The sequence below is a fragment of the Sphaeramia orbicularis genome, chromosome 12, assembly GCF_902148855.1.
Source record: "Sphaeramia orbicularis chromosome 12, fSphaOr1.1, whole genome shotgun sequence".
Classification (NCBI taxonomy): domain Eukaryota; kingdom Metazoa; phylum Chordata; class Actinopteri; order Kurtiformes; family Apogonidae; genus Sphaeramia; species Sphaeramia orbicularis.
In genome coordinates this window covers 51,158,822-51,184,792 of record NC_043968.1, presented here as the reverse complement: position 1 = coordinate 51,184,792, position 25,971 = coordinate 51,158,822, and the positions used below count along the sequence as shown (strand labels likewise).

Here is a 25,971-nt window from a genome sequence, read left to right as displayed (position 1 = left end):
TTGAACTATCCTCAAAGTGCTTGGGTTTGATGTTGCTGCCCCTAGTGGTTCATAGTGCACATTGCATGCTTTGTGACTTGTTATTCATTTCCTTTACTACAACTTACTTAGTGAGATTATGTGATTTGGAAGCATGTTTGAACATCATTATGAGTACTTACTTTCACTGTCTTCTCACCGTGTAGTTCCATGTCAACATGTGTATGAGGCGCATGTGTCGATATGGAAACAAGGAACTTATTTTCTGCAGGTGAATGAGAACTGGTCTTATGTTTGTCATGGTCTAATTTTCACTACTTGTAGACAGACATGCAGAGGCAGTTTTTGTGTGTTTCTGAAGCTTTTTTTTTTTTAGATAAATCAGCTCAAACCATTATAGCTCATTTGTTTTTTTTTTTTTTTTAATGAAGGAATAGGCCCCTTTGTGTGCATTAAATTAAAAGATGTCTAATTTATTAACATCATTTAGGCTATTTACAAGAAACGACACTACTGTTCATGTAGAGTACATGCAGTTAGAGTGTAAAATCTCATAAAGTGTTATATGATTATGTTGTGTATTATTGTTAATGAATCTACATACAAGTTTGTTTTTATTGCTGCAGTTTGAACATGAAGTTAGATTCAACTTTTATCCTATGAGTTATACTTGTGATTTGTTTGTAGAATTTTATGTGGCTGACTGATTGGTAAATTGTTGTTAAAAATACACAATTTCAAGTTCAACTGAAATAGAAGTATGGCATAGAATTACCATAAACTTTAGATTTGTGCTTTAGTAAATTACTTGATTACCTGCTCCTACAGCTTACATTACAGTTCAGACCATGTACAAAGAATCAAACTTTGACACAAGCAATCATTTTATTTCAAAAGTGAATTGCTATGTACAGTACGTAAAAAAAAAATCATGAGCTCAGTCCTAAATCATTTCTTGTCTTTTTGCTTTTTCGGTTCATCTCATACAGTCCTGTTAAACACAACAGGAGGAACCGCACACTGTCTGAGCACTCCTGTACAGCATTCATAGGAGAACAAATAAAAAGATACAGCATCACATCATCACCATCATCATCATCATCATCATCATCATAAATACCAAACCTACACCAGTAGGCATCATTTCAGTCTTAAAACACACACAATAAATGAGTCTTCTAATCCCTGTGTGTGAGAGTGTCTTCCAGGTATATCATATTACAATTACTGATTCACTGATTTTTTGCCGACTAAACACTGCCCCCTGCTGGACCAATGTAGGAACTGGCACATCTCCACACTTCAACTTGGATCTGTACATTTGACCCCAACAGTGGTCCACATTAGATAGTTGGGAGGTTCAGCACGATCAAACATTGAAGGATATCTGATGTGCAATTCATAAGCAGGAGCTTGTAGAATTATCTGTATTTGATTGATATCTGAGACTTTCATTCATAAATAGATTACCGATCTGAAAAGGTAAGGAAGAACAAAAGCTGGAAAAGTTAAAAAATATGATGTTGGAGCTGATGTTGGAAAGTGAAACAATTTTCTGAAACGCTGCAGTTGCATTGCTGTTGGCTGAAATGATTGTATAGCTCTGAGAGTTGGCTACAACACTCTCAGGTCCATGTACAATAAAATATTTAACATATAGTAAAACCAATGTACTATCCCATAAAAACAAACAACTGAATTTAATTCCCTCAAAGAATTACAAATTCAAAACACAAAACATGACAATCTGTGTCGCAGGGCTGTGGTCTACATGTCTTTGGGGTCACTTGGGAAGTTTTTACCTGAAAAAAAGAGAGGACAACAGATTTCTCTGTCTGCTGAGTATCATTATGGCCATCTACAGACACAAGTAACCTTCACTGCATTCTGTCTGTATCCTGCATTTTGCATGTTTGACTCATTTTTACCATTACAGTAGTAGTTGTAAAGCAATATTTCACTTGTTATCACATTTACAACCACATACATAAACCATTTTAACATCTTTGTTTTTTTTTTCTTTTTTTAAGACCAGTGTATAATCTCATAAATGAAATCCCAAGATCATGCAACATTAACATCAAGATTATCTTTTGAAAAATTTACCACTCCTGTTCATCTTGGGACAGTCAGTGGTTTTCTTTTGTATCGCATATAGTGGATCCAGATTGCAGAAGGCAGCATCACACTAAAGTATTACATTGAAAACTGAATAAAGTGAAATATTGCTTTGACTATATCAAAGAAAACACATCCCATTTATCCTCTCATTATGCTGTTTTTAGCCACATTTGGACACACAATATCAAATTTATTAGTCAAACAAAGCAACAACAGAGCAAAGTTTCTTTGTCTTCCTAATGTTTTTAACAACTCACAAAGCCCTCATATTGAAGTTGCTGCATTAGTACCGTAAATGTTTCATTTCTGATACATTTATTAATGCATGCCTAATACATTTTTAATGGGATTCAATGGGACTGCCTGATACATATTTAATGAGATTTTATGAACATGATTCACCCGGAATGAGCACTGACAGATTTTGATGAGCTTGGTGAAGAAATGTCCAAAATGTTTTGATATTCTGTGATCATAACAAATAAATAAGACAAAAAGCACATGAAATATTGATGACATTAAAAAAAAATGTAGGAATGTAAACACACACACACATACATACACACACACACACTCTCTCTCTCTTTCTCTCTCGGTCTTTCACTCACACATACATACAGACAAAACGTCTTTATATGAGCTATGTAAATTATTGTCTTATCTGCTACAGTGTGTGACAGCAGTAGTTTGAAACAACAGAATATCTGTGTTTCACTGGAGTAAAGCCAAACTCTGCAGCTCCTCATACACATGTAACTGTTTGTACCAAGCAGAAGAGATAGTCATCCATCTATTCTTTCTTCTTTTCCATGTAGTTCATCTCCTCCCTGTTGCTATTTAAACTTTTAGCACTGAGTGAAGAAGTCCAGATGGAGGAACAGAAGGAATTCTGTGCCTTAAATGGAGTCCACAGTGAGTGCAACACGTATAATAAGCGAGACCATCTCTTTTGTGTTCCTATTGCTCACATCACATACTCTTTTAGCTGCCTCTTCATTCACTTACACCCTCCAAGTGTTCATGTTGGAAAATTTCCACATCGTCTTTGCGATGCAAAGCCAAACCATACCACTATGAGTGGTGGGTGCAGATGGGGTCATTTTGGTGCCATTGGGTGTTGGGTCAGGTGCTATAGCTCGCTGTGGCGGACAGGAGGTTCTAGCTTGTGTGATAGGGCAGTGAGGACCTTGTCGAACTTCTCGTAACGTTCTGACTGGCTTCCCTCAGAGCCTCGACTGCCCCACAACAAACGCATCTGGAACTCTGTCTGGAAGATCTCATGTATCTCTGCTCGTTCCTGAAATCCTGTTGAGGAGAAAAAGAGTCTTAATAAGTGACAGTACCGTGATGTTAAATACAGCAAAACATACATTAACTGAAAAAACAAGTCAATAAAAAATATACAAAATGAAAAAAACAAACATATCAAATAAAAAAGTTGCTTTGCACATATATATCGTACCACTAAAAATTCAGAGTGACCATTCTGTGCGATGGTTCATTACACTATGCTTTCAAACTGTATCTCCTGGACTTTATGAAGTCTCTATAGAGCAGTGTAGGACACCTGAGGGACTTTCACTCACTGGTGCCTGCTGTGAAGTGCAGCAAAAAGCTTTGAAAAGGCATTCAAGTCATTTTCCACTATATTTGATAGGTGAAGCAGAGAGAGGTGAGCATCAGAAAGGTTGGATAACAGACTTTTAAGCTGAACTTAAGTTAAGATCAAGCATTCATGTGGAAATATTAATAATAAAACTGTTATAATGCTAAATTGGACATTTTGAATATTGTGGGTAATTTTGAGACAGCATTTTGCAGTTCTCATATGAGTTTCCTTGGTTCTGTATCAAGGAAACAGCACAAATACATGAAGCTGACTTTTACTAAATATGTGTGCACAATTTCTCTGTTCAGTGTCACTAAATCCAAAATATCACCAAACAACTAAAGTTATGATGGGTTTTACTCTAAATCCTCCTAAACCTTTAAATCCTTTCTTCCTTAAGGTCACCTAAATGATCGATTAACTAAATGAAAAATTGCTTTCAACCATAAAATCTGAACATTTTTTTTTTTACCTCATGTACAAGGTAAGTATCCCAGCTTTGACTTATAGAGGTGTTGATAAAAAGAGTAAGCTGAGGTCAAGCTGATCAATAGCAAACTGAATAAAACTGAAAACAGAGATGTGAACTGATAGCTATTGACAAGACTGTTCAATAAAGCAGTAATGACCTCAAACTGAGAACCAATAGGGAGGTTTTAAGGATCAATACAGTAAACACAGTAACCACACAAACACATGATCATTACATCAAATCAGTGCTGTCGTAACACTGGCGCTGATCACATCCATCATTATTAACAGCAATACATTAACAGCATTAAACATAATACAATATTAGAATGAACAGGCTGTGGCGACGAAATGGCTCTTGAGTCAGAATCTGTAGGTGTCTATGGATAAAATATAACAACAAAACTGACTGTGTATGAGCATGAAGCTAAAAGTTAGAGGTATACTGTTAATAAAATATACTCTCCTTAAAAAAAATCTAGAATTTACAAAGGCACAAATAACACATATGTAACACTGATGTATTTTCTGTATAAAATGCTGCCTGGCCTTACCCTGCAGTTTGGTCTCAGAGTTTGTTCTGTAGATCTCTCCATGATGTGCGATGGTACGAGCAGACTCTAAGTGGTACATGACCACATCAACTCCCACCTCTGCACTCTCCCAGGGTTCCAGCCCCTCGCCAAGAGCCATGCCCCGCTCCAACAATGACAATACAGGAATGATGTGAGGGAAGGATGTGCTGGAGAGGATACTGGACTCTGGAAGTGAACAAGAGATTACTGGTGTAAGTAGGGATGAGCATTTTAATTTAATTCTCTGAAGTCGAACAATCAAGTCCATTTAAGGCAGTGGTTCCCAACCTTTTTTGGCTCGTGACCCCATTTTAACATCACACATTTCTGGTGACCCCAGACATTCAAAATAGAGACTTTTTTTTTTTTGCTAAAATGAATTTGTTTTTGATCACGTAATAGTTTGCTATACTATGTTGCAAATAAACATTAATTTTAGACAACATTTAGTCTATATAATGTATGTTATTATGGACAGAGGCAGAAAAGCCAGGTGTAGATTACTGCACAAAGTGAGTATTTTATTTTCCTTGGTCAGGATATGTACAGTCAGTCCAGCTTGGATTTACAAGGCTGACAATTAATACTGAACAAACAATAACTCAAACTATGAATTATGAAAGAGCTGCAGCATCTGAAACTGACCACAATGAACATTTGAAAGATAAACAGTACCACAGTGCTTCAGTTTCAGCTTCAGAGTTTGTCATGTCTTTTATGGATTGGGATTGTCTCTCTCAACTCACCATATATTTTTTATTATTTATTTATTTATTCTTTTATCAATTACTAGAAATTTCGGGCGACCCCATTTGAATTCCAGGCGACCCCACGTGGGGTCCCAACCCAACGGTTGAAAAACACTGATTTAAGATGATTAGTTGTGTCTTTATTGGTAACACATGCCCGTCACCCAAACAACCAAAAAAAATTTAATAAAAAAACCCTGACTAACCAAAACCAGTAACATTTAATTTTTAAAAACACTTTAAATTCATATAATCATGAACATGTACAGCACTGGGACAGAAACAGTAGAATAAACATTAGTTCCACTTCTCTATGAAGTAAACATAAATCTCCACCACCACAAATAAAAGAGTTGTGTGTAGTATCAATATTCAAACTCTCAGCAGGGGGAAGTCACATACCAGAACACACTCAGGACTACCAAAACCACCAGTGAATCATATCCAGAGACTGTATCACTCATTGAATTAAGTACAAAGATCACTGTTTACACATTACATGAAGATACATCACATTTTCTTCTTCAAACAAAAACAGTGACAGTTGGTGAAAATAACACAGTGTCTTATAATCTTCACATCCTGTATGATCTGAATAGTTTACATTATAGCTCTGTTAATGTTAATGTATGTAGAAAAGAGCCACAGTAAAACTAGAAATCGCCTCCATCATGCTTGGCATTACTTCATAGCTCTTTATCCTCTTGTGATAATTTGAGGCCATTTTTTAATATTTTAAAAAAGAAATACTACATATAGCCCCTTTAAAATAGATGTTGCCCAACCATTCATGGACTTCTTTGATGCTGCACACATACGACTACTGAGCTTAATCTGATTCTGATAGTGATGTGATGTTCTCGTATTGATGTTTGCTGTGTTACTGATTTGTGTATGTGTTTTGTAACAGAAAAAGTTTAATACAGAGATCAATAAAAAACACAAACTGCAGAGGATAATATTAAAAAAAAAAAAAAAAAGATGTTGAGTACGCTTAGGGTTTTGACTAATCAATATGCTGATTATTCCTGCACATCCCTAGTTGTACGCTCATACTCACACACATTTTCTCCTTCATGTACACGCATGCCCATTATGATATCTCACCTTTGCCATCATTCATATTCTTCATAAAAGGTTTGAGTTTCTTCTCATACAGAATAGCGCCCTCTGTATGTCTCTGGCGTAATGTCACCCACGTCTGCTCCAGGCGGGAAATCTGAAGTAATGAGAGAAGGCACAAAAGACCACCTTCAGTAATGTTACAACATTATAAAAAATGTACTACATTGAATAATAATCTGCACTTAATATTGTCTTTCCATGTAAAGTTCAATGACCATGTCCAAAACTTATTAAAATAATAAGTTCTCCATTCTCAGAGAAAATTTACAGTCTATACTAATGCAAATATTCTCTTGTAAAGATTATCTTTTTGGCACAAGATATTTCTTGCCTCAATAAAAATCCAGTTTAATCTCTTTTATGCTGATAGCTTCAGGTTTTCATATCATGTTTGTAGAAGCTGCAAACTAGATCATAACTGGAGCCAAAATGTTGCTAGTAGGTCTGTCGCACTAAATTCAGATTTTTTTGAGAAAATCCTAAATGCATCTGCATAGAGATCATTCTGCAGAGAAAACATCAAATATTACAGTGAACATGTTTTCTTATGGTGGAGGGGGGCTATATTATTTTGATAAAAATCTTGATGGAATCTTAGGTTTTTTGAGGTTGTGTTTTTTAAGCTGGTAAGAGACACTTTATCTCAGTCTTCTTCACCTGTGGCAGCTCCAGGGCTCTCATCACAGCAGCAAAGCCAAACATATTTCCCATGTTGTTTTTTAACTCGGCTGCTAATTGGATGGTCTTATGGAGCAGTGCTGCCCTTTCCTCTGTACTTCCTGTGCAGCCAAGCAGGTCCACAGCCATCATGATAGACATTGTGTAGAACCTGATGAAAAGGAATATACAAATCACGTAAAAATAAGACTAAATATTCGGTTTTAAAGCCAAGATGGAAATTCAATTAAAGTCTGTAAAATTCACAGTATGTTATTTCTGCCACCAGGGGTCTCTCAACCAAAACAATAATAAAAGGCATAATTTGATGACACTGAAGTAGCATGGGATTGAAGGAGACGATTTCACCAACACAGCCGACGCAAATCTGTTTATCTGAAGTGACACAAACCACATTTACAGACTATGTATAGACTTTTTACTCACATTAACTAAAGACGCCACCAGTAATATTATTAACCCATAAAGACCCAAACATCCACCGTTGACCAACACCATTTACTGATCTAAACTGTTTAATACCTGTTGATCCACTAATCCTATCAATACATGTAAATAATTGGTGTAAAATGCAGTTTGTCATCTTTTCATGGACATCAGATATGACCCATTTGGACGTTCAGACGCTCTGTAGTGAATGTGGAAACACCCCCATCTTCTACAACACTGATTCACCAGAAAAACTCATGGAGTTGGATCAATGACAGGGGATGGAGACACTGGGTTAATGTTCAGTTAATAAGAGATTTTGCTGAAAAAGTCACTTTATCTTCAGTTTTCTCTATTTCTGATATAATAACCTTTGAATTTACTGTAAGATTTTGTGAACATCTACATAATTTATAAATTAAGTACAGAAAAATACCTGTTTTTTACTGAAGAAATGCAAAATAAACAGAATAATATTATAATAAATGATGATAATCACTTAAGAAAGCGTAAATATAGAGAAAAATTCATTTGCGAACTGGCACAAAAGTCACACTGGGTCTATATTGGTTAAACAGGACATGACACTAGTGACAAGTGACAAAATAAAATGGGTCATTACATAGAATAAAATTACAAAGACAAATGTTACTTATTATAGATTTAATGAGCTGTACATTATTTTAATTATTTCTTACAATCATTTACACAACTGAAGAGTTAACTGAAGATTTGGAAAAACCCACTTCTAATAACATCTTGTTACACTGACTGAGCAATACTCAGTCAAGTTTAGGCATCCGGATGAAAGATGAGGAAGGGGGACGAGAAACATGTGGGAGGTTGAAAAAACAAAAAGAGGACAAAAACGATGAAAAGAGTACAAGAGGAATAGAAGAGCAGAGACAATCAATAGCTGAATTAATGAACAAGCTGCTGAATGATGTATTAAAGGAGACATGAGACAGTGATTGTACCTCTCTAGTAGGTCAAGTCTCAGCTGGTGTCCATGTGGCAGTGTTAGTAACTCCAACCCTGAAGACACTCCCATCATCCTTTGCATCTCTGAGGTTACGTTCAATATTCTTGCAACCTGCTCAAGAGAAAGGGGTAAAAACAGTCAGCTGCACGTGGTGTATCCAGGTACAAGTATATATATGCTCATGTTTTCTTCTGCATGGGTTGTATTTCCTGTCTGTGTTTGTGTATACCTTGCAGTCCACCATGGTGATGTGTTTAGCTGCAGTCCTTGCATCGACCTCTGCCAGCAGCTCTTTAACTCTCTTCAGCACGGACATCTCCAGTGGTTTATTCTCAGCTGGCATAAGGCAAGACTCATACCTGCACAGAGACAAATTACACCTGATAAGGAAATACTGAACTAAAGCAATCAAACTGAACAAATAAAAAAGTTAGAGGTGAAACGGTACAAGAACGTTGTAAGATCATCCAGTGGACGAATGTGGTCAAATAAGCAAGATAGCACAGATCAGATTGTGTTCCATAAGACCCAGTGTCTCAAAACAGATGTATATCTCAGTTGTCAAATCATATTAATGGATTCTGAAAGCCTTTGGACATTGAATTTTGATGTCTAACATCTCCCTTGACTGTAAAATAGGACAGTAACACATAGGAGTTGTTTCACTCTGCAGAAGGAGGTTAGTGCAGAGTTTGACAGGATGTTTCACATTCATCTGAAGGGCAGAAATTATTGTTTTCTCTGAGTTGGACAGCCAAAAAGCTCTAGTCATTTACATTTGACAATATTCTGCATATTTCACAGTGGGTTGTGAAGGCATTATTAATAAGGTAAATTAGGTTTTTCATAAAAAAAAAACAAACTCCAAATAAACCAGACACAAATTATTATACAGCGGAGAGCATTTCAAAATGACGTGACTGGAGGGGGACTTTTTATTATGACCACAACTCCCTCCTGAATGAAGGATATTGGTATTTTTGTGTTTATTGATGAAGTGGTTTGTCCATTAATGTGAGAGTTGGTGATTTGATCCCTGGCTCCATCAGTCCACATGTTAAAGTGTCCAAAACAAGACACTGAGCCTCAGGCTGCATCATGGTTTGAACAAACATGACCCTCAAATGAGTAACAGGACAAATAACAATAATATGACTCTTCTTGACTCACTCTATTAGAACACTAGTGAGATATATAGCAGATCCAATGGTCATCACATTTTCCAAGAAAAGACATTAGACTGATCACTAGATAATAAGAATAACCTGAGAATACCACATGTTCAAACATACATATTTTAAGGGTCTATTTTTGCATAATCCCAACACAAAACACTTTCATAGCTCCATCTCTGCTGCTAAATTGATATACCTGAGTTTTTTTTTTTTGTTTTTTTTTTTTTATTACAGTCCTGATCTGCTGTCCCTCCATGGATCAGTAAACCAAGTAAAATACAGTATCAACACTATGTCTGACCACAGCACAAATTCTGCCCTCAGGCTATTTCCCAAAGGATCATCAGCAGTTCACTCAAGTCTATTTTCCAGTCTCTACTCACTCATTGCCAAACCAACTGCCCGGTCAAAACTGCCTCACCTTTTTAGTTCTTTACGACAAAATGACAGTGGGTGTGTTGACCTTTGAATGCAACGATGCTGCATCATAATAAAACATGCTTCTGTTTAAAGACTAACAGTCAAGCTCAGTACAAATAGGTTTATCTGTCTTGGATTTCCCATATTATCAAACTAGCACAAAACATGGGAAAAGTTCAGAGTTGTAATCACAGATATGTGGAATGTGATTTTTATTTGTTAGAAGTGTCAAACACATAAAATAAGATCATGCAGAATTGATATCAACTGCTTTTAGTACATTTACAGACAGAAAAGTGTGCAACTATGAATTATTTAATTATTAAGAATTATAATATATTATTTTTCAGTAGTTTTCATTACAGTTTCAGTTTAGCTTTTCATTTCAGTTTAGTTACACTGAGTTCTAAGGGTAATTTTATTTTAACAAATTGTCTAGTTTGAAATTTGTTTTAATTTTTCAGATATTATGTAGAAAGTATTGATTTGTAGAAGCTGTTAAGGGGCAGGATGAAACAATGGAATCAAATATGATTTACAGCGTCTGTGTTTACTAACGGTCCCATATTGTGCAAAACCATTTTATTCTTGTAATAATTGAATCTTAAACACTGGGGAAAATACACTCAAAGCTGATTGTACTGTAAATCAATTTCATGTTAGTTCATGGCGCAATGCTCAAAGTAGGATTTATTTAGTTTTATTTTTTATAGTGTTCTTAATGCCATTTCAGTTAGTTTAGATATATATTTTTCCACTAGTTTTAACTTTAGTCTTAGTCTACAGTATTTAGTTTGAGCCTGATTAGTTCTCATGGTGTTAAACACACCTAATTTTTTCTCCTAATCCAAACATCTTTGCAAGAATCCACCAAACTATCAAAGCTTTGCTGACATTTTTGTACAATAGTTTGAGGGCCTCATCTTGTACTTTATGTGCTGGTTTGTGTCCTGTACCTGGATGGCCTGAAAGAAGAAGTTGTCTCCACCTGTGGGGCGCTGAATATCCCCTCTACTTCCTCTCTTGCTCCCTCCTTCCTCCCTTCTTCCACTCGCAATCGCTCCACGTAGCTCTTCGCTGGGGGTTTGGGGGGCCCAGCAGGACATGGTCTGAGGTCACAGTAGCTCCCTGCTGATTCTGAGGAATGTGACTGGTAGTTGGGATGATGGGCAGGTGAAGAGTGTGCCGAGTGAGAGGTATGTGCAGGATGCTCTGGTGGGTTGTTACTGGTCGATGGGCTGAGCTGAGGGTCACTGGAGCGACGCATCACAGGGGAGGGGGGGACAACAGCCAGCATCCGCCCACCTGAGTGACTTCTCTGTCTGGTTACTGATACAAAGACAGAAATGTCATTCAAAGGCTGTGTTTACAAATGTGAGGTGGGCAGTTTATGCGTTGAAGGTTGTGTGTCTTGGCACTTACTCGCACTATATGCAGGAGACAGCGGGGTTTCTCCCACAGGTGACAAGGGGCAACGATACTCCTGAATCTGGTCCATGCTCATTGCACAGTTCCGCATTGCGTCTTTATGATGGTGGATGGTCGACGGGCTGCAAACACAGCATTTTGAGGATGTTAAAATCTTTTGGGTCTGGATTATAAAGCTGTCAGTGTAGTGAAATGAACGTCACAAAGCTTTCAAGAGGTCACACTATGAGAGGAATGGTGCAGTTAAGGATGTGAATGCTAATTTATTACATGGTGAGATAAATGATCATATTGCAGAGGAAGACATTTTAGCTGGTGAGACCCTTCAGGATTCTGCTTAGTGATTAACATTTGATTTGTGTTACTTATGAATAAAAACATTTAGGACTGAGAAAGCAGGAGCAGATTAAGTACAATGAAGAGTACTATGTAAATTCATATAGAAGGATATCAAATAATGTTAGAGCTACAGTTGGCAGATATCAGAATATTAGAGCTGCAATTGATTAATCGACTCAAAGTGATAAAAAAAAAATCATTCAACCACAATTCTCCTGAATCAAAGCTTTGTTTCCTTAATTTCTCTCCTGTTAAACATTGGTTCCACTGTTGTGTTTCACACGGACGCTTATTGTGACGCACAAAGAAGCTTCAATTCAGGAAAACTGCAATAGAATATCTCCCTTCAATCAATTCGAGTCGATTAATCGAATCGGGACTTTTTGCATTGACGTCAAGCACCTAGTCGATTAATCGGTTGCAGCTCTACAGAATATGCAGAAATTCTGAAATATACAGCCTCGTAGTGCAGCTTTCTCCTCTCTGTCCTAAGTATACACTGCATTGAAAGATAGATGACAGGATTTCATTTCATGTTTTTATGGAAAAGAGGTGCCATTACAGCAGTCAATCACCCTTTCCTCTATTCCCATTGAAAAGACCCCTGATTGGCCAAAATTTTCTATCACACATAAGACGGCCCAGAGCAGGTTCAGAAGTTCTCCTCAGACTACTTGAATTAGAATATACTGAAAGGTTTTCATGGAATATTTGCACACTGCTGACAAGTTGAGCATATACCCACTAAAGCTTTAAATGGAAGAATTATTATTTTAGTACATTAAAACTTGACAAATGTACAACCATGTTCAACCCAAAAAACATTTTCCCTTGCATCTTTGGTTTCTAACTGTCACTATTAGAATGTTTCAGTCACTTACTCTAAAAACTTGTTTTCATACTCCCTGTGTGAAACAAAATATATTTATACTTTGTCTGCTCCTTCTTTGTGGATACTTATTTCTAACAGGAATTCAGTGCAGAAGTGAAAAAGTCATTTCATAACTTCACTGTGAGGGAACCTGAAGGAGTGCTGATGGGGTCTTTTATCGTGAGGGGACAGCAGGGACGTGTGAGGGATGTGCACTAATTTGGTGCTTAAAAACAACACTACTATCACACACACACAACCTGCACTGGGGCACAGGTTCCGGCTCTGGTTCTGGTGGTGCCACTGGTGTCTCAACTGGACTGGGGCTGTCTGAGCTGTCACTGATCATGTATATAACAGAAAGCAATTGAAATAACTAACAACAGTGAAGCAAAGATAGATATGAAAAAGACTGGAAAAACAAGTAGGCTTGATATAGTGATTTCTCAGTTACTAAATAGAGCAGCTGAAAGACACACTCACACATGACACACACTATTTTCTCCTGCCTCACCTGTGAGGTATCATCTTTTCAGTTGTCAGCCCATCAGTCATGGTGACACTCCGTCTCTTGATGTATGCTCCCCTCTGACTGGAAGGTGAGTAGGGTGAGCCTTGCTTACTATTGGAAAGGGCAAAGGTTGCCTCCAGGTAGCGCAGGGGGAGAGTCCTGCTGACCGGACAGTAAATGTGGACGCCGCTAGACTGGGAAACCAGTTTGCGCTGTCCCACGTAAAATCGCACAAGCTCCTGAACTGAGTCAAAACTGTCAGACTCCAACATATACTGCACCTGTGAAAGAACAGAAACTAGGGTTGATCACTGCACTCCTCATAGAGCTGAAAGTGTTACATAGAAAAAATATCTGTCAAACAACAAAGCCATAAGAGAGAAAATTTAACAAGGTCAAAGGGAACATATTTAGCTGTATGAAATCAGTAGCAGTGGTAAGAAGTGTGAAAAAAAGGAAAAAGGTACCTTTGTCTCACTGGATTTGACCAAAACTTTGCTGATCTTGAAGTGAAGCACCTCATTGTCCCATCTACAGGTTAGTACGTAGTCACCCACACTGGTCAGTGAATCACGCACCAGGAAATCTCCATTCCGCAAAACCAGAGTCTCTGATACCTGCGTGTTGATAAATGACCATTTGACTTCAATATTTCTTGTTAATGTTTCAAATGTTAAACACTAAAAGCAGATGAAGGGCTCTTACTTTACACAGCCAGAAGCATACATTGTTCACTGAGCTACAGTATGTGTGAACATTATGTTTCAGACACTCCTGCTGTAAAATAATGGAATTTAGTGAGTCATAATTATTTATAACAATGCCCAGGGACATTTTGTGTTGTTAAACAAACCCAACTGTCTCTCTCCATACCAAGCTATCTGCACTATATACTGTTTAAACTGGTAATGATGGATAAAATCCCAGCAACAATGGCTTGGGAAAACTTTCTGATGACACATTTGATTGAATTCACCACTAGAGTAAATATGAAACTTATTTTGAATTTATTGACACAACACCCAGTACAGAAAAGCAATCTCCCATTCATAGCCTTAGGCTGTGTGTTTTACTGATATCAAATGCCACAGTGTATCTCTGGTTTCTGTAGCTTTGTGAAAGGATTTCACAAATATCGCTCAGATGGTCACATTGGAGACACATCTTCAAATTGAATAGTATTCCTTAAAAAAAATACTGGCAAAGAGTGTGCAATACCTTACATTTGCTCAAAGCAAAAATATATTACATATGCCATGGAGCTCAGAGTAGGGTATGCTTCTTTATGTTGATGACCAGCAGGTGGCAGTATATACACAGATCAAAGCAAGGCCAGGATTCCCTCTTATCTCCCTAATTCTAACCATAAATTCACCACGATGACTTTTTGTGGCTCATGTTGTCCCATTTTAGACCTGGAAAAATTATTTTAAAAAGCCCCATAAATGGAGACGGACATGCTTTTGCTGTACATGCAAGGCTTCATATTATTTAGGAGACTTTGCATAAATAAATATAAAAGTAAGAAAACCAGTTAAAAGGGAAGGCTGGGATTTAAGAGCTTGTATAGTATCTGCCCACAGGGTATGTGCAAAATCTAGTCACTAAATATTGTTTTGGTGACCAAGGGGGCTCTGGGTTTCCCCAAGTTTACACTGGGGCAAATTCATGAATACATGAATAATTTATGTAAATTAAATGAGGAAAGCCTCACAGATGGTTGCCTTGAATTTACGTGTGTGCGTGTGTGTGTGTGTGTGTGTGTGTGTGTGTGTGTGTGTGTGTGTGAGACAGAAAACAGAGGTTGATCAAGAGACAGCGGCTGTGTCTATGAACAAGGACCCTCCACATGTGCCTGCAGCGTAGGAGGGGTTCAGGTCTGCTGTTGTGTATGTCTGTGGATCTGTGTTTTAGTCACCAGCTGTGAAATTCAATTGCATACACCAGCAATGCACGCAGCTGTCTGTTTGGCATGCTTTCCCTCCTTCCAAACGCTAAAGCAATTTAGTCTGAGCTGTGACAGATGATGGGATTCATTAATCAGTGTCATTCTGTTTGTAAAGTATTTAAACTGTGCTTTCAAAGTCAGAGATTTTGGCAGGGTAATCTCTTGATTCTTACTATTGGTTGAAAATCATGTTAAGACACATAGAAATATTATAATGTTAAAGTTTTTTGTTTTTTTAATAGATTTTTTCTCACTTATGCAGCAGACATGAGGAATGGATATGTAAATATAATAAACTCACAGCAGTAATTCATCTTCTTCACATTTTTTCTAATATATTCATATAATTTCGCTGCTTCATATACTGACATTACCAACTGAAAACACTGATCAAACCAGATCTGTAGCCATGTCTTTGGTATTCTGTGTTTATGAATGAGAACTGCATATTTTAACAATGTATAGGCTGAAAAATGGTGGTAAATAACTAAACTAAACAGAACTAAACACAAAGTTTGACTTGAAGCTTTTCATTCATGAACTGATATTACTGGAAGCAAAAAAGTTTTCACATTAAACATATAAAATTGTGGTCAGTCTTATTAAAACACAATATTATCTTTCTAAAATGTCTTATTGGATTGCTTATATTGACAGTACTGTCATCTCTTACTATACCAGACTGCACTTCTATGCATCACTACAATTTAGGACTGGCTTATCTGCACAGGACTGTATGTCGGCGTGTATACAAGTGTGCACACACTGCAATGTTGTACCTCAAAGTTTTATTGCTTTGGAAAGAATGTGTGTGCACCTATCTGCTCGTAACAGTCCATTCAGGACTCCTAATGTAACTGCTAAGATGATGCACTATAGTGTGTGCTGTGTATAGGTTTTACAGTGGACTTTATAGAGTGTGTGTTTGTATGTTTGTGTACCTCTCTGGGTATGTGTCCATGGTACCAGCCATGGCTCCTGATGTCAGCAGGACTCAGTTTCAGCTCCTCTTCCAGCTCTTTTCTGAGTTTCTCAGGGGGAGACTCTAGCAGGTACTTCTCCTTGGAGAACTGCACAGAGCAAACAAAAGAAAAACAAGCAGAGGACAGTTTACACACTGGACTCATTAAATGTAGTTAGCGCAGTAAAAATAAACTTAGTTTGGATGCACATACTATATATAACTTCTACTAATTCAGGTAAATCCCATAGCGATTAAGAGCTCATTTTAAAGCGATATCTGATACGCAAAATCTTTTTTAACAATATTAGGGAGCAAAATGATGCTATAAATATGTAGTAGACCACCAGAGTGAAGTAACATAACACAGAATATGTATGTGCAATTTTACATCATAGTATGTGTAATTTAGATGGTCCTTGTGAAAGAACACACCTGTGTTACAGAAGGCAACACTGCAGGGAAGCACTGCTGTTCTCTGCTCTACACAAGTACATACACACTCACTCTTCCACACAAACAACCATACACTCATACTGAAGAAGCAATCCAATCGACCCTGACCTGATTACTAAGGGCCAGAAATCATTGTGGTAATCTCTTATTGTTGCAATGCACTGTGGAGACTGAGCTTTAGCTTTGGAGTGTGGTCAATGCATAATAATACTAAATACACACAAGCACACACTCACAATCCAAACATACGCAATGTCAGACTTCCTATTTCAGATTTAAAGAGTGCATATTTCAGTTTGAGAAGACTGAAGGGGAATCTAGTTGGTGAGAAATAAAAATTCCACTCTTTATTTCCATGGTTTTTCAAACAAATATTAACAGGATAAAGTGTCTAAAGTGCTTGATTTGTCTTTTCCTTTATGTCACGCAATTTATGAAGCATTCAACACACAACAGACTCCTAAACACAGTTATGTGTTCAAGAATCTGCTTCAAACCAACAGAAGTATGGAAAGAGAAAGAGGAAATCCCCCATGGAGACCTGGCTTTATTATGAAGACACCACAAAAACTGTTGATTGTGGAAAGATTGAGATCAGCTAGATGATCCTAGATGAGGCAAATAGGAGGAGTGCATACACCAATACATGCACGCACAACACAAAGTTTTGCATGAATACACACAAAACACAGAAAATCCACCCAGGAATAAACAGTGAAAGGAAATCATCTCACCTCTGCCAATATGAAGAGAAATGAGGCTGTAGACCAAAATAAACAGTAAACAGAGTTGTCGCTAAGGCTGGCCTGTCATTCCTCCTAATATTTTCCCCTTCATCTCTTCCTGTCTGTGTTCACCCACTTTCTTTCACTTTTTTCCCTCTTGCCTGCTGTTCATCTTCCTTTTCCCACCGTTTTCATCTTTCAAATACATAACGTTGCAGGAAGTTGGCAGAGACAGCCTGAGTAAGGATGGGAAACGGTGTTGGTCTGTGTGTGTGGACTGGGTCTGACTTCCCAGCATGAGTATGCGTGATATGAGGAGACTACATGAGCCAAACAATCGATCTTATCATCTCTAGGTCACTGCAAGATGAAATTATTAACTTCCTCCCCTCCTCACACTTCTCTGCTTCTCTTCTTTCTCTTTTTTCCAATCCTCAAGGGAAGATGAGGGGATATCGCCTTGGAGGCTTATTCTCCCAGATTAGATTTGAGGTGTATGCGTGTGTGTGTGTGTGTGTGTGTGTGTGAAGGGGAGAAGAGGCCAGTAAAAGAGCAGTGGGGTCAAGTGTGCAGTTATTGCTTTTCCTTGTCTCTATGGAAACCCAGGAGAGGCCCACCATTGAACTGATGCACAACAATGAACTTGGTGTGTATATATATATATATATATGTGTGTGTATTTATATATATGAAGGTTATGGGGCAAATTGAAATGTCAGCAGGGCTCTATTTATGATACGGTTCATGAAACCGGCTGACATAAAAAAAAATACATGTTGACAGTCAAACAGAAAACAGGCAATAAACAAGTGATGGGAAAAGCGATGTGAACATGATCTAATTTATCATTCAAACAGAAGAGGCGAGGGTCCACAGTAGAAACATCCACAGTCTAAGGTTGTAGTCTTGTACCCCATTTCATGATTTCTACTTTCACATATTTAAAATTATGATTAGAGTATTTGGAATAAAGAATTCAGAATATGCCAAAGATGCCAATGTATCGAATTGCAGAAATATAAAGTAAATTTATTTACACCATTGGCCGGGTGATTTATGTGACCACTAGAGGGAGTAGTGAGTCACTCTGCTGGTCTCCCAAGGTGGGGAGAATGCCATGGGTCTTTGAGCAAAGTATCAGAAAATGACATGATGGGATGAGAACCACTAAAAAACAACTTGGAAAGAAAATGACCACGTGATTAAAGTTAGCAGCACTTGTTTTCACCACTGGACACAGCTGTAAATTAAAAGAATGGAGTTTGATGCTGAACTATCAGCTTTTCTTGATTATGAGGCTCATGAAGGTATGAAGTGATTAGTATCCAATATTATGATCTTTGCAAAATCCTGTGTTCATCCACAGTTCAGACTAAACAGTGACAGTTCTGACCTTGATTGAATGATTCCAAGCAGATCTTTAGTGCAGCTATTGATAACACAAACCATACAGAAAACAGAGGTGATCTGTGGTTTTATTACCTCCGCCGAGGAGGTTATGTTTTTGCTGGCGTTGGTTTGTCTGTCTGTCTGTCCGTGTGCAAGATAACTCAAAAAGTTATGGACGGATTTGGATGAAAATTTCAGGAAATGTTGATACTGGCACAAGGAATAAATGATTAAATTTTGGTGGTGATTGGGGGGGGGACTGATCTGCCTTGGCGGAGGTCTGCGCTCTGCAAGTGCTTTTCTAGCTGTGGCTGTTTTCTGTCTATAACTGGAGCTAAGCTAATAGAGCTATAATGTAAACTATCAGACATTTAAGACATTTATATCATCACTGACTGTCAAAAAAAAAATGCTATGAGTTCTTGTTGATTCTGTATCTACCTTATTATCACCTTCCGAAAATAAAAGCCTTAGTCATTTTTTTAAAACAAAAATTAATTTTGCTTAAATACTCAGTACTTATCTAAATATTCATCCAATACTCAATTTGTGTTAAGTTTCTTGTGTTTCCTGAGAAATCTGGAAAAAATGACAGAAAATTATTTCAGGAAGGTGACGATATGCATCTTGATTACACCATAATACACATGTTGGTAAATAATGAGCTTTATACTTTTTTCTTTTTTCAGTAGGTTATTTATGTAGGACACCTTAAAGTGGGATATTACATCATAAAACAGACAAAAGGAAGATAAGAAAGTCTGATCTGAGCAACATGGTAAACTAAAATGATGGACTCATTTTAAGGTAACAAAAATGTTTAACTTTCAGGTGACTATATGAAAATAAAACTACAACTATGGATATTCTAATCCATTTCTGTAATCAGGTCCTCCTAAATCATGGTAAAACTGGGCATTCATGAGTGGTTAAATTTAACTTCATGTCCATGTCTTCAGTATCCTTCATATTTCCCGATTGAAGTTGATTAAATAAAACTTGTCTTTTTAAATATTTATTTTTTTCTGACTCAAGATCTGGATTTAAGTGTGGAAACAGTTCCTGTGTTCCTAATTAGTTTTGCTCAATCCAAACATAACTATAGAGCCTGTCTTGCTGTGGAGGTAGACACACTCTTCTTGTGTAAAGAATTGAGTTATAAAAAGAAGCAACAGAATAGAGAGGAATAGGACAGAAAGGTCTATTCAGAAAAAAATGTAAAGGCTGATGACAAAAGGAGATGATACAATGGGACAGTCTCCAACGGAGGATATGTAGCTTACAAAAACCAATGTAATAAAACGAGTATTGTTATATTTTCAAGGTCTTGGTTACCATAGCAATATTTTATTATGTTCATAGTGCTGTTGATGTGCAAAGAAGACGATGGCCTTCCATTTTCCATCAAGTTCAGGTGAAAATGCCTATTTGCTTTCTACCTTTACTATTACTATCACTAAGACTGTGTGACTACAAAATCCTGATTGAGCTTTTTTATATCCAGAAAAGCATGCACATGATAAAGTATCCCATTTACTGTAAATGCTATGAATAAAGTTTACGGCAAATATAAAATGATTGTCAGATGATATATATGATCATATTGCACAGCCCTGGCTATCAGTATTAAAACTATTACAGTGTCCATGTTTATTATTATCTCTTTTATTATCTTTTTTCACTGCTACTGTGGGACTAACAAAACCTTTATACATTTGCTATAAAATAAATGTTTCTCACTTGGTCACATACCTCTTACGTTACCTTGTTATGAAGGGAGAGCAAGTTTATTTCTTAGGGTTTTATCTAATTTGCAACTCTGTAATGTGTACTTTCTTATGTTAAATATCAGTATACAAGTACATAATCATATTGCATCTGATAATTGACCAGAAATTGGACAATAAAGTGAAAACAACATTCATTCAGGGTTGTAAAGACTGGTCATAACCCAGAGACCTGCAGATTTATGAACCACCACAGACAGACAGACTGATAGAACAACAAACATATATCAAAACAAGACGGCAGACATCCAGGATGGCACAGAGACAGACAGACGGACAACAGAAACTCATTAAAGTAAAAAGAGGGGCAGACATGCAGGAAGACAGGTAGCCCATTAGCCGATGAGAGAGTTTAGGCAATTTAGCAGCTGATGCAGTACTTTGTTTCCCCAGGGGGGTGAGGAGAGGGAAAGTGATTGGTGAGTATGTGTGTGTGTCAGTGCGTGTGCATCCATGTGCTGGATGTGTGTGCACATTCATCCATGTGGGCGTGAGTGCACGTTCTACATGGGTGGTGTTATAAATGGATGGGGCTCTATTTTTGGTGAGAACACAGTTGCAAAGAAAAAGCCACCAGGTCGGTCAGGATAAGATCTAAATGCAGGTGGAAATATAAAAATAAATAATAGGAATAAGGAATCCTGCATGGGACCATAACAAGGTACAGGGTTCAGAAATGTGTGTGCATGTGTGAATATATGCTATAGATAACAGCACAGTGTGATCCATCACCTAATTTACACTAACATGCATTTGATCGTGTTTCCTCACAGAAAGCCAATTAGACAGTTTCATCCCATGACATCATCACATCCTGCCTGGGTGAAAATTGGCACTACTATCACTCAACATCAGTAGAAGGAAAGAAAAAAAATGGAACACCTAAAATGAAAATAAATGAAAGGGATGATAATGGGCAGAAATACAAAATATATGCACATATTTATACATATATTACGCACACACACACCCCCTCAGTTACACAATTTCTGCTGTGTGTCTGATAATGCAGGGTTGAGTTTAGTGCTGTTGTCTGTTCTACATTGAATTAATTAGTAATTTGTTTATTTCTGTGTGAACTTTGCTGTATTCTTCTTGAGCGGGGTGAGCACTTGAGACAAATTCATTTACAGGTAATTTACCAAAGTAATTGATTAATTGTTTAGTGTATAACCAGTCAAAAGGAATCTATAACACTATGCAGATATTAACATGATTTTCAGATTACTTGTTCAGTCCAATACACAGACACATTTATTACAGCATATAAAAATGGAACTGCAGAATATTTTGTGCATTTTTCTTTGCAAACAACTACCAAAACCATCACTACTACCAATTAAAGTCAACTAATTGATAGACTGTATGCATTAAGTAAAAAGAATAAACAGTCTCAGGTATTTACTATGCACATTTGGGGAAAGTGTTAACTCTGGCACAAATCACCATGATATTGTTGTTGTTGTTGTTACTACTGCTTCTTGGATTAGTTTTTTCACTAATTCTTGCAGACTGAGCTCAAATCCAAGCACCTTGAGCCATTTAAATGGATGCAACTAAAAACAAACAACTCCAAGTGGAAAAGAAGGCATGTGAAACGAAATGGAAGATAATTGCTGACAACTATAAAATCCTACAGCAGAAAAAAAAAAAAAAAAACTCTGGCTTTTACCAGCACGGATGAAATGTGGAGAGAGAAAAAAAAAAAAGAGGTAGACAACACATCCCACCAACAAAAGGGGCAAGGAATGCATTTAAATAGACTGGAGCACTTCAGATCTGGGCTCATGTCAGAGTGCACCTTCTTTCTTTTGCAGCTCGCGGGCTAGCCTCTAACCTCGTCGTCATGGTAACGCCCTAAGTGGTAGTGGCAGCGGGAGGTGGAAAAGGGCTGGGCTTGGGATGGGGAGGAGGAAGGGTCCCACCTCCTCCACAAACACACACACACACACACACACACACACACACACACACACACACACACACACACACACACACTGAGGTCAGGGGTCCGATCCTTAAAGAGCCCTCCTATCCCTTGATCTGCTCCATCGCTCCCCTTCACCTCTCCGCTCGCCTTCACCTCCATGTCTACTCTCTTTTGGGGAGATAGAGAACAGGATTATTGCGTACAGATCATTGAATCCTCCTATCTCATATTACACACCCCCACATACAGGCATCTACACATACTGAAAGGCCTGTGTGTACATTCGTGGCCAATATCACACCTCTCCAGACTGTTGTAATCCCTCTGTGCCCTCCAGCCTGATTTCCATTGTTATATTCTCACTGGTTCACACGGGTATACGACTCTTTTAGGTACATGTAAAGTGATATGAGCGTTAGAGGAGGTGATGCCAACATTAGTTTTTCAGTGGTGGGAATGGCATTGACTCAAAGCTAATAAAACTGCTTCTGAAATGATACAATGAAGAAAATTCACTTGCCAAATTGTATATTTTTGGACTGTGCACATATATTTGGGCTCAAATTTTTATTTATTTTTTTTTACAACAGAGCAAGAGAAAGGCATGTTTAACAGAATACCTTGGCAGATTAAAAATTACCCTCATCAACTGATATTTTCCTAGTAAATAAAACAGTGAAAATGGCCCTAAGTAATTAATTTTATGATATAAAACAAGATTAGAAAATCAGTTTGTTACAATTGAGGAAGAGATTGTGAAAGCCAATGACAAACTGCATTTTTCCTATGCAAAACAGTCAGTAATGCTAATGCTAATGTTGTTCTTTTATTTGTGGATCCCTATTTATTTGCTCTCCGGGTGCCTGACATGGCAGCAGTGTGTGGTGTGTTCCTGCATGTTCAGGTAGTGATGGGTTAAATGTAGAGGTTCAGTTTCAGTGTGTGTTGTACGTCCACATGTATAATGTATTGACAATTCTTCTTCTATCTGGCAAAGAGAAAGGTAAAATAGAGTGTATAGTCTTTTGCGGTGATTTGCACACACCCAGTAGTGTCGAATCTTCTTAAACCTACGTGGTTTCAGATTTAAGCCAACCTGAGTTCAACACTCCAGAATCTAACAAACTCAAACTTAGTTAAAAACGACTTGAAATTATCTTCACTCAAAGAATTGGGTTTCATTTTAACAAACCAAGTGTAAAAACCTACACCTTTTTGCTTTTCTTATAAATAGAGTCAAATGTAAGCAACAAAGGTTCTGATTTTAATGATGTGCACATAAGATAAAACATTACTTTTTAATTATGCATACTGAATTGATTATCTGTGTAATGACTGCCTGTATGTGGAGCAGATATAGAGTGTTTTTAATATGCTAAAAATAATTAATGAAATGAAAAGTGATTCATGCACATGGAAAAAAAAGGAGGAATTAGATCCAGAAGTGTCCGAAGCCCCCTGGGCCACACCAGCTCAGGCTATGAATCAAAGCATTGACTGAAAGTGAGAACAGTGTGAAAAAGCTATTTATAATTTTTTGCAGTGGTGTTTTTAGGCGGCAGTGTGCGCAAACACTTATCACCAACGGGATATACCACGCAGTCAGTAAAAAAAAACAAAAAAAAACAGCAACACTAAAAATAACAGTGCTGGTGTCTTACATGATCAGAGAGTATCAAAGAACCAACAAGTTTCTCAAACAGAGTGAGGGTGATGACTGGTAGAAAGACACAGAGGAGATGGAGACTATGAGACTCAAAATTCTGACCTTCTACTGTCATTAGGAATGAGTGTCTCCTAGAAAAAGCACACACACAAACATACACAGGCCATTCATCCCCGGAGGCAGCTGGATGCTGTATACATCCATCCTACTACGGAAATATTCGCGTGCACATGTATGGATGTGACTGGTGTGAGCCGTCAGTTGGTGTGGTGTCAGAGAAGAGACCTCCTGGATTGAGTGACAGCTGGTGCACAGGATATGACATGCAACGACACTCCCACTGAGACTGCAGGAAGCACAGTGGCGCTCTCCTTGCCTCCCTCTTTAAATTACACTCTTCCTCTACTCAACATTTATGCTTGCTGTCTCTGTATCATTTTAAAAAGGTCATACTCTCCATTATTTAGCGTTTCCCTCCCTACTCCACCATGCTGTCAATCACTTCAGTTTCATCTTTCTTTCTCAAGGACGCGTAAACACTTGAGTATAAAGAAATGACGAAAGACAGGATGCCAATTATTAAGTGGTATTCATATAGGTTTAGCCATCTTGTGTCCATCAGCAGTTACACGGGAAAACCAATGATGTCATTACAAACACATACTGTATATTGCACGAAAGTGGACAAAAGTATTGGGACAAATTCCCAATAACATTAGTCCAAAGATCTTTGTATTTTGTGATATTATTGTAATAAACATTTATTTTGTTTACACCATCATCTATGCTTATCAACTGCTTCATTTTTTTTCTTTTTTACTTAATTTTACTAATAGAAACTTTCACTAATTTTAATTGTTTTAAATGTTTCACAAGGTTTCTGAGATACTTGTCATGTCTGACCATAAATAAACATTTTAAGCAACCATCTGTAAGAGACATATCAGCCTATAAATCTGTAAGAAATCCTGATTTGACATTTATTATGATAATTATTGACAACTGACACCAATATTTTTATCATACTATTTCTTATCAGCAGGAATATGAAGCCCTATAAGCTGTGGGTGTGATTTGTCCCAATACGTTTGACCATGTAATGTATAAATAAGAAACTGTTAAACAGCTGCTCAAAGCCGGTCAAACAAAGCCTCAGTTCAGTATTCAATGAAAATAAAACTACAACTTCCAACAGTGTCAACAAAATACTAATTATGAACTCATGACTGAAAAAAAAAAACAAACATAAAATGCAATCTCTAAATTCTCTTTTAAAACTACTGTATAAACTTGGCTTAAAATATCAAGTAACCATCACTAGTATAACTGTTTTACTTCATGTCTTTTATATTTGTCTAATTTACTGGTAACAAAAGTCATAAAATCAGCTTCATCATGACTGTGTGAATGTTGTTTGATCAGGCTGATTGACAGTCCGTCAGTTATTTTCCCATTCTGATTATATTATAGCTGAACTGTGATTGATGCATAGTAGTCAACAATCACACCAAAATACATAAATACAGTGTATTATAAGAAAGAACCCAAATCTTTGGCAGAAAATACTGTGTTAATGTCAGCTCATAGTAAGAAGCTTATTAAGAAAATGCTATTTCAGGCTCTTTCACGTATTAATGCCTGTGTCTG

The 25,971-nt window shown here is 37.3% G+C and overlaps 1 protein-coding gene across 3 annotated transcripts in view; it reads right to left on the bottom strand.

The window, feature by feature from the left end:
* Positions 1 to 1,218: 1,218 nt before the first annotated feature.
* The window catches only part of sh2d3ca (SH2 domain containing 3Ca), a 58,715-nt gene continuing 33,962 nt past the window's right edge, over positions 1,219 to 25,971 (bottom strand). For 2 of the 3 annotated variants that reach the window (XM_030150522.1, XM_030150524.1), the window contains 12 exons: positions 16,352 to 16,480; positions 13,930 to 14,079; positions 13,466 to 13,743; positions 13,212 to 13,292; positions 11,736 to 11,863; positions 11,270 to 11,642; positions 8,948 to 9,077; positions 8,714 to 8,829; positions 7,287 to 7,458; positions 6,612 to 6,723; positions 4,735 to 4,941; positions 1,219 to 3,405 (listed from right to left, as the gene is read on the bottom strand). In XM_030150522.1, coding sequence (XP_030006382.1) covers positions 3,230 to 3,405; positions 4,735 to 4,941; positions 6,612 to 6,723; positions 7,287 to 7,458; positions 8,714 to 8,829; positions 8,948 to 9,077; positions 11,270 to 11,642; positions 11,736 to 11,863; positions 13,212 to 13,292; positions 13,466 to 13,743; positions 13,930 to 14,079; positions 16,352 to 16,480 — 2,052 coding nt within the window. In that variant the 3' untranslated portion in view covers positions 1,219 to 3,229. The remainder of the gene's footprint in view (positions 3,406 to 4,734; positions 4,942 to 6,611; positions 6,724 to 7,286; positions 7,459 to 8,713; positions 8,830 to 8,947; positions 9,078 to 11,269; positions 11,643 to 11,735; positions 11,864 to 13,211; positions 13,293 to 13,465; positions 13,744 to 13,929; positions 14,080 to 16,351; positions 16,481 to 25,971) is intronic. The other variant, XM_030150523.1, reaches the window with a different exon arrangement.